This window comes from Macrotis lagotis, chromosome X (genome assembly GCF_037893015.1).
Source record: "Macrotis lagotis isolate mMagLag1 chromosome X, bilby.v1.9.chrom.fasta, whole genome shotgun sequence".
Taxonomy (NCBI): domain Eukaryota; kingdom Metazoa; phylum Chordata; class Mammalia; order Peramelemorphia; family Peramelidae; genus Macrotis; species Macrotis lagotis.
The window spans coordinates 426,347,125-426,356,172 of NC_133666.1; the positions used below are offsets into that span (position 1 = coordinate 426,347,125).

The window sequence follows — 9,048 nt, forward strand, 5'->3', positions numbered from 1 at the left end:
AAATGACCACTATGGGGCAGAAGTTCTTTAATTCAGAAGGGAGAAAAAAATCTTTGACACAGCAAAAGTCAATAAAAGATCATCACTGGGCTTTAACTCTTCATTTAGCTCAGCATGGGAACTTTGAGTATTAGGTGAAGGAAAGGTTATGGGAGGAAAAGAAAAGAGGAGAGAAGAGAGAGACACACGCAAAGTAGACAGAAAGGGGGAGGAAGAAATGCATTTCTAATAGGGAAGTAGATCCCGAACTGATGTGGGGAGAGAGGAAAAAGGGAATTATCAAAAGAGATTTCAGATAGATATTAAATTGAGGATTCCATGTAAAATAACCAAGGGAACTTTTTAAAACCTCAAAATGCTATTGTTATAATAAAATGAATTTTTAAAACAGGAAGATCCCAATTCAAATATTCTTAATTTCAAAGTGCAGAATTTTCATTTTTATTTTTTCCAGTTTGTTCAGATGGTAAATTTGAATCCCATTTTTTTTTTATTCTGGTAGGAACCTTAGAGATAATTTTGGCTAACTTCATTATTTTACAGAAGAAATAAACCTATAGATACAGAATGATTTTCCCCAAGGTCACAGGTACACAAATTAGGACAAAATTTGGACTTTTCCAATTTTCCCCTTCTACCAAGGATGAAGTAGCCAGTAAAAAACCTTACTTTTAAGAATACTCTTGGGAGGAGAGGTAGTAAAAGAATATGAAGCTCAGCAATTTTAAATGTTAATTTTTTTGTTTATATGAAATTTAGAAAAATTAAATGCAAAGAAAAAGAACACTATCTGCTAAAGCAGAAATAGTAGTTATGGGTATACATTTTGTAAGCATATATGACATGTGGGGATTTCTAATTTCTAAGGAGGTGGGGATATTTTTATTTTCACTTAAGCAGCTCATGAGAACATGGGACTCTTAAGATAATAACTTGTATTAACATCATGTCTACCTAGAGATGATTAAACTTCTCAGTGAAGTAAGAGCAGCTATTATCATTTAATAAAATTAAATTGGGAACCCTGTGCCTCAGACTTCATCCAATTTACAATTAGCAGGAGTGAACTAATTTTAACAGTAAATTCATGTGTTTGAACAATGAACCCTTTTTTGCCTTTGGAGCTCTTTAATCATTCCTGCTTTGAGAAGAAGAAATTGTTCCAAGGAGAAATATTGCCCATTTTATTAAAAAATCTAGTGTCGGAAGAAGTAGCTGAAAGTATTTTTTTCATCATTGAGGAATAAACTTTTTTTCATATTAATTTATTTGAAAAATACCTCTCCCCTTCTTTTATTTAACAGGTTGAGCAGAGTAAGGGGTGACTTTTTCGATATGTTGACTGGTTTTATCAAACTATTTTTCTCTTCTTCCTTTCCCCCTCCTGAATTTATGTACTAGGAGATGGTTGGGAGGAGGTGGGATGAAAAACAAAGTTTGAAATATGGGTACTGTAGAATATAGGAATTTTTTTAAATGCAACTCCATGGGTATTAAAATTACTCTCCAAATCACTGTTGAAAATGAAAGTTTTAAAAATTAAGTCAACCACGGAAATTAGAATTTATCAACTTAGCATTTCAATTAGCTAAATTTCTTTCCTTTGAAATTTATTTGTCTGTTTCTGTCATTGCCACTGAGTTCAACTATTTTTTTCTTCTAGTTCTCTTCTGTGAAATCAGTCTCTTATTTATGGAAAAGTAGTCCATTTTTTTTTTTTTTGCACACCTGCACCTCAATGATTGGATCTGAACTTTTTCTGATGTAGAGAATTCAAAATTAAAAAAAAAATAATGTTATCCTCACAGTTCTAGCAAAAAATCCTTCACTAACTTTGTGCATGTTTACTTTAATACCTCTATAGCAGTTTTTGCTAATGACACTTGCCCTGGACCTTCTCCTACACATTTCTAAAATTTTTATTGAGGACATTTCTCCTGATGGAAAATAGTATGCTTTAAAAAAAAAAAATCAAGATCAAGTTAAATGACTCTGGGGCAAGTAAATTCAAAAGTCAATTCAATAAGCATTTATTAAGCACCAAAAACATCCTCGTGGCAGAGGAAACAAAGAAACATTAAAGATAAAAAAAGTTCCTGCTCTAAAGGAGCTCACAGTCTAAAACAGAGACACAACATGCAAAAAAAAAATCTGTACAAAGAATATATAAATACAAGACAAATTAGAAAGAATCAACAGAAAGTATTAGCACTAAGGGAGATCTGGAAAGGTTTATTATAGAAGGTGGGATTTTTAAAAGGAATTAAGTTAGGGAAGTTAAAAGAATGAGAAGGAAGAGAATTACCAACATGGGAAAGAACCAGTAAAGATGCCTGTAGTAAGGAATGAGTGTCCTGTGTGAGGAACAGTAAGGAAGCCAGTGTCATTTCGTCACTGAGTATGTGGAAGGAAGGAAGATATAAGGAGGCTAGAGAGGTAGGAAGGGGCTAAGTTATTATGAAGAACTTTAAAAGACAAACAGTGAATGTTATATTTTATCCTGGAGATACTATGGAGCCATTGGAGTTGGTTGAATAGAGATGTGACTGATTTGACTTGTGCTTCAGGAAGATCACTTTGAAAAGAGGGTGGAAAGGAATGAGGTGAAACTGAGTCAGAGAAACCAACCAACAGACTTGTAAAGATCCAGACACAGGTAAAAAGGCCCATTTTAGTGTGATGTCAGTGTGTGAGAGAGTAAGGAGGCATATTCAAGAGATGTTGTCAAAGTAAAATCTTTAGAATTTGATAATTTGGATATAAGAGGTAAAGAAGGGAACTAGATGTGAACCTGAGTGATAGTAGCACTGGCTAAAGTGTAAGGGAAGTTTGGAAGGGGAAAGATAATGAGTTCAATTTTGAGTATGCTGAATTTAAAAATGTCTATGAGAAATCCAAATCAATTCAATCAAAAATATTTGCTCAGAAATAAGAGATGTTACTTAAAAAGTAATATCCAAAGAGGAATGTCATCCTTTGGCTGGGCAGCTGTTGTGGAATAATTTAATGATCTCATTGAATCATGGAACCTTTAATTTTGCATTAACTCTGCTTTAATTATAACTCAGTATTTTTATTCTCTACTGGTACCTAACAAGTCTCCAAACCAGTCTCTGAATTTAAAACTACTTTTCGTTCTTTGTTCTGTAAACGAGAACCCTATTTCAATTACATTTAAATCAAAATAAAATGCAATAATATAACTATGTTTTGGATTGCAAATACTATAGCTTTTCTTGTCTTCAAAATGATGTAATACTAAAATAAATACTATGTCCTGACTATTATAAGCATAGAAAAAAGTTGTGAACTCAGGCTACATGAAGGATTGAGGGAGTGGGTTGGGGAGCAATGACTTCTTGTTTTTTTCTATATGCTTCTTTGATATTAAGACTCAAGCTTATTTTTTTCTTCCAGAAGAGGGGCATGGGCACAGCTAGATGGCACAGTGGATAGACCACTGGCCCTGGAGTCAGGAGTACCTTGAGTTCAAAAGCAGCTTCATATACTTATTAATTACCTAGTTGTGTGGCCTTGGGCAAGCCACTTAACCCCATTGCCTTGCAGCAAAAAAAAAAAAAAAAGTCAATCAGAAGAGGGGCATGATTTTCACAAGCATACCTTTATAATTTTAGAAAAGGTAGTTAAACTTTTTTTTTTCCATAGCCCCCCCTTTGGTAGTTTGATGAAACCTACAGATCCCTTCTTTAAATGCAAAAAAAGAAAAAATACATCAGATTATAAAGAAAAATAATTATATTGAAATATATCAAAATATTTAAAAAGAAATTCATAGACCTCAGAGTAAGTATCCCTGAGGATGCCATTTAGATCTAGTAAGTGAAAACTTCTTAGTTTTTTCTATCAGGCTAACTCCCTCTGAATATCTACAGGTCAAAATGAGAATTGTTGCATGTTCATGATCAAATGAGATATTGGTAAAACACACACACACACAGACACACACAGTGCCTGACACATGTTGAGAGTTAAATGTTTATTCCCTTTTCTCCTTTCCTCTTCCTAAGGTACACTTCCCAATCCCTTATCTAGGGAAAAAAAGGGGCAGTGGGAAGGTTATTTCTTTCATGAGTTTCTAACCTCCAACCCTAGGAATGGAGAACCAGAACCAGAGCCAGTGTATACTTAAAATACATTGTATATTGCCCTTCTTGCTTAAATCTTCAAACTTCTTACTCCCCAAAGCTGTGTCATATTTGACACTTTTCATCCCCTTGACACTTTTCATCCCCTTTCCTTTGCATAAAGATACCTAAGTGTTGATGGCATGCTGGACAAAATTTATAATCTCTAATATTTCATCTGAAAGACTAAATTCACCAATGATTAAATCTCTAGATGAATAAATGGTTCTACCACTCAACATATGGCCATGACCCATCAAGCGATAAAGAGCAGCTATCATCCAGAATGAGGCTCAGGGATTAAGTGTATAAAATGTACCTAAAAGATTATCTTTTCCCTATAAACCTAGCCCCACATTTTTTTCTGCTCCCTTTCAACCAAAAATCCTTCCTACACCTCCCCCCTTCCTTCTACCCTTTCCCAACAGTCAAATTTGAGATGCCACAATTATATAAAAAAATGAAACTACATGTTAAAAAACACAGAATGGCAGAATTCATTAGTTGTTTTGTGAGATGCTTTCTGAAAGATGACTTTTCCCTTCCTATCTCAAATCACCCTTCTCTCTTTGGGGTATTTATTGTCCCAAGTTCAGGTCTTAGCACACAACTTCTTAATTCAAATCTAGTATTGTGCTAACAGTATTTTCTGTTGTTGCTATTTCAAGTAATTAAATGTTTAAAAACTTAAGTCTTTGAAAATACTATACGATTATCCTAAGAACCCACAGAATGCTTGGATTTATACTGATAAAACAAAGCTGTCCACTCACTATACAAGTTCTGAATTTCTAATACAATATAGGGACTTAATGCCTGTTGACCTGTTGATAAGTTACAATTTCAATATTAGAAATTTACTTGAAATGCATTAAAATTTTAATTTGTAACACTGTTCACTATCTCTTCATCTTTAAAGTTCATTTTGGGACTGAAGGTGAAGACAAACTCAACACTAACTTATGCATGGAAAGTATCTAGTATCTCTCCATAAAAGGAGAAGAATTTCTGTCATTGTACCTCAGACTGACTAAATTATACCCCAGATCCTTATTGAGATACATATATATATATATTCCTTAATAAATGGCACTATAACATGAAATGCTTTAATTTTGCTTTAAACTGGTAACATAATAAAATTTTGGGAACCCAAACATTGGAAAAGTTCAAACTTTATTTATTCACATAAAAAACCCATCCCGCCCCCCAAAATTCACATCAAACAACATGGAATTGTATTTTGGGCCACATTACTCAGAAAAGGTCAAGTTCAATTTACCAAAGGCAATTTTGATAACAATTAGAGGGAAGACTAAGAGTAAATCCCTGATAGAATGAACCCCAAAACTTCACATCCTCTTTAGGAAATTGCTAAGATTAGAGTCAAATAAATTACCATAAATTAGGTGCCAAGACAACTCTCAAAATTTTAAAAACACACAGAAGCACAAGGGGGACAGGGGGAGGGAAAGGATTTCCTTAGCTCCTGCAGGAAGTGTGTAACACTGTAACACTGTTTATGCTGCCGGCCCATAGGCTGGAGGAGAGTGGTAGTGTGTCACCCATCTGGATAATTGCAGTAATATACTGCAGAACTGGCATCAGACACAACAGAGGAAATGGCCCCATGACCATCAGGTAGAGGAAGGCTAGATTCATGTCCCTGGTAGTTTAGCCCCAGCTCTGGTTTGCACACAAAATGCAAATACTGTTCGAATTCTGTGCGGTCCACATCTGCAAGGAGCTCAGCAGGTTGGCTGGCATCTAGTCCATCTCTACAGGACAGAGCCTCCGGAGGAGGAGAAGGCTGATTAGATCCTGGCTGATGCTGCATCTGGAAACTACGAACACTGCTCCCAGTCTGGGGGGAGCCCATGGGACCATAGTACATATGCAGAGGGTTGGAGGCACCCATCAGACCCTGCAGAGAGTGGGCCAGGGGTTCCTGCATGTGTCTGTGGTGCACAGGACCCGGGTGAGAGTCGGGATGTACAGAGTACTCAGAGGCAACAGGATAGCTGTAGGGTCCCGGCTGGCAGTCCCCTTGGAGAGAGGAGAAGAAAGAGGCATCTGGCTCCATGCCATCCATGGGAGAAGCCTCAGGGGTGGGCAAGTTGTAGCTGTCAAATTGAGGGACTGGACCCAGGTTCTGGCACTCTCGGTAATGTCCCATCTGAGGAGGTAGCACTGCCTGACCCTGGTGGTAGGCCTGCTCGTGGAAAGGCAGTCCCAGGCTGTCCATGCACACTCTGCCCTCTGGACCCAGCCCAGAGCCCGGCTGCTCAGGGAGGCTGTGGAGGAAGCCACTCTCTACGCGTTTCAGTCTCTTCACCTGCTTCCTCCTCCGTGGCCGGTATTTGTAATTGGGGTGATCCTGCATGTGCTGCACCCGAAGTCTCTCGGCCTCCTCCACAAAGGGTCTCTTCTCTGCCAGGGATAAAGCCTTCCACGACTTCCCTGCAGGGATAAATAAAAAAAAAAAAAATAGGGAACAGATTTAAATCATTCCCTGGCAGCGCCCATTCTGTCTACTCTTACAAAGAATCTGTTCCTAGAAATGGCAGAAAAAGGAATGATATCTAAGAACTAATTCTGAAGATAAAACCCTTCTGCAAGGGGAAACAACCCTTATTGAAAAAAACCACTAAATTTTCTATCCCCGACAAGTTCTAAATGCGCCAAGCCAAATACGCTAATGTTTCCTTTGGAAACTCCGATACCTTTTCCCTTCCCTCTTCTACTTCTCCTGCCCTGCTGCCCCAAGGAACCTGGAACTGGGAGTTTCTGCTTCCAGTCCAGGAAAACAAAAACTGCTTTCGAAAAATCCCTAAGCAAGACCACGGGGTCTAGAGAGACAAATGCGTTTTTTAAGACCGAGGAGATTAACTTTGAGGGGATAGGCGACAATTCGGGGAGGGGAGTGGAGAGAGGGAAATTGAAAGGGGTGCAAAAGAAACTCTTGGAAAAGGCAAAACCAGAGGGAAGCAAACACAATTTTATTTTCTAGGGTTTAAGGTCCCCACTTGAAAAGTGAGATCACCGTGACCGAAGCCTACAGTAGAGAGCCCTCATGGCTCTGGTCCTAATCTCCGTTGTTCCCCTGGAATGCCAACTCACCCAGCATCTTGCTCAGCTCGGCGTTGTGCAGGTCTGGGTTCTGCTGTGCCAGCCGCTTGCGCTCGTCCTTGGCCCACACCATGAACGCGTTCATGGGCCGCCTGATGCGGGACTCCCCTTTGCCCCGGCTCCCAGCCCCGGTGGCCGCGGCAGTGGTGCTGCCCCCGCTCCCTGCACCCGAACCGCACTCGTTCTTGACCTTCATCTCCCCCAGGGGGCTCAGAGACTCTGGCCAAGGGCAGGGACCCATCCCGGCCATCATCACGGGCAGCGCGCACCTGGCCTGGCTCTGGTCGTCACTGGCGTACCCCGCATCCGGGCTGCTCATGGCTCTCCTGCCCAGACCTCGCACCCCGCCCCACACCCCAAGCCGGGACCTGAGGGTTCCCCCAGAGGTGGGTAGCAGGTGGGACCAGAGTCCGGTGGCCTGGAGGTACAGATGCTCTACCAGAAAAAGCCCCGACCTCCCCGCCTCGGCTCCAGGGTCCAGGTAACCAGAGGAAGAATCACCCCCAACGGGCACGGACCCAGAGCGGGCGCTGTGCCTGCAGCAGCTCCCATTTCTACATCCAGGCAACCAATAGGGCTCCGGGGGCGGGGCGGCTCCCACGAGGTGTCAGACGCCCCTCCCTGTCCAAGGCCCAGGGGCCACCTCCCGGGCTGGTAGCTAGTGCTGCAGCTGCCCAGGCTTTACCTGAGCAGGTGTGAACTGGAAGAAACCAGACTTCCAGGCACCGGGAAAATCGGGATCTCAGACTTCGCAGTTGTCGGATTCATTGCACAAGTTGTAAATTTTCAAACGGTCCCTTTCAGGAACTTTTTTTTTTAATCCTAGCGCAGTTGTACAAAAATTTCTTCGTACTTTTTTTTTCTTTAATGAAAATACTAAAGCACTCGTATTTTCCTTTTAAGTAAAGAATGATCTATTTGACCGACCGCAGGATGTCTTCATTCTCTTCGGGGGAATAACAGGTATCTTCTGTAGAGGTGCTTAATCGGACATCAATCATTTCTCTGATTTAAAAAAATACAGAATAAAGTCTTTTCAACTGAAGTTTTTGGTGCTTCCCTTGGACTTTTTTTTCCACGTTGATTCATCAGTCTTGTTACTAAAGAATACAAGTAATCTTTTGTAGACCACAATCTTTCTCTTCCAATTCAATGGATGCACATTTATTTAGAACCAGGAGGGAGGAAAGGCACAAAGTTTACAAAAGATTGTTAAAGAATTGTATGCCCTTTTGCTAAAAGATAATCTTTGTGCCTTTAAAATTGTTTCAAGTACTTTCCTAAATGCAAATTGATATTTTAAGCTATTTCTCCAGTCTTAATAATAAACAAGGCAAACTTTACTCTGAGTATTTGAAATCTGAGTCAAAGATGTCAATTTTATGGCCTAAACTTAAATATTTTCAAAATTTACTTCGGGCTGCTATTAAATCTACTGCTTATCTGGAAGTGTTCAGGTGTAAACAGGAGATCAGAAAGCCTTATTTGGGTAAGGACAGTTTTGTTTGGACTGCAGTTATTACAAACTAACTTTAGCACTCAGAGTGACTTGCAGTAGTCAGACTAGCAGTGGATGTCAGCTACCCTTTGTTTTTGGCTGTATTTAAAATACGAATGCTTTTGTTAAAGTAAATGGTTTAGCTATAAAGACCAAAAAAAGAGTTGGAATACTGAGGCCTAAAATTTGAGATGGGGGAAAAAATAAATTTATTATTTATTAATCTATTCTTGAATGTTGATAAAAGTACAACTCTAAAGTCAATGTGTGTGGGGG

The 9,048-nt window shown here is 39.6% G+C and overlaps 1 protein-coding gene across 1 annotated transcript; it reads right to left on the minus strand.

Annotated features, from left to right (window-relative positions):
* Positions 1–2,208: 2,208 nt before the first annotated feature.
* Positions 2,209–7,782, minus strand: SOX17 (SRY-box transcription factor 17). Its single transcript, XM_074202599.1, has 2 exons — positions 7,266–7,782; positions 2,209–6,605 (listed from the first exon to the last, which is right to left on the minus strand). Exons 1-2 carry the CDS (start codon positions 7,591–7,593, stop codon positions 5,707–5,709), a joined length of 1,227 nt encoding a protein of 408 aa, XP_074058700.1. The 5' UTR covers positions 7,594–7,782; the 3' UTR covers positions 2,209–5,706.
* Positions 7,783–9,048: the final 1,266 nt, after the last annotated feature.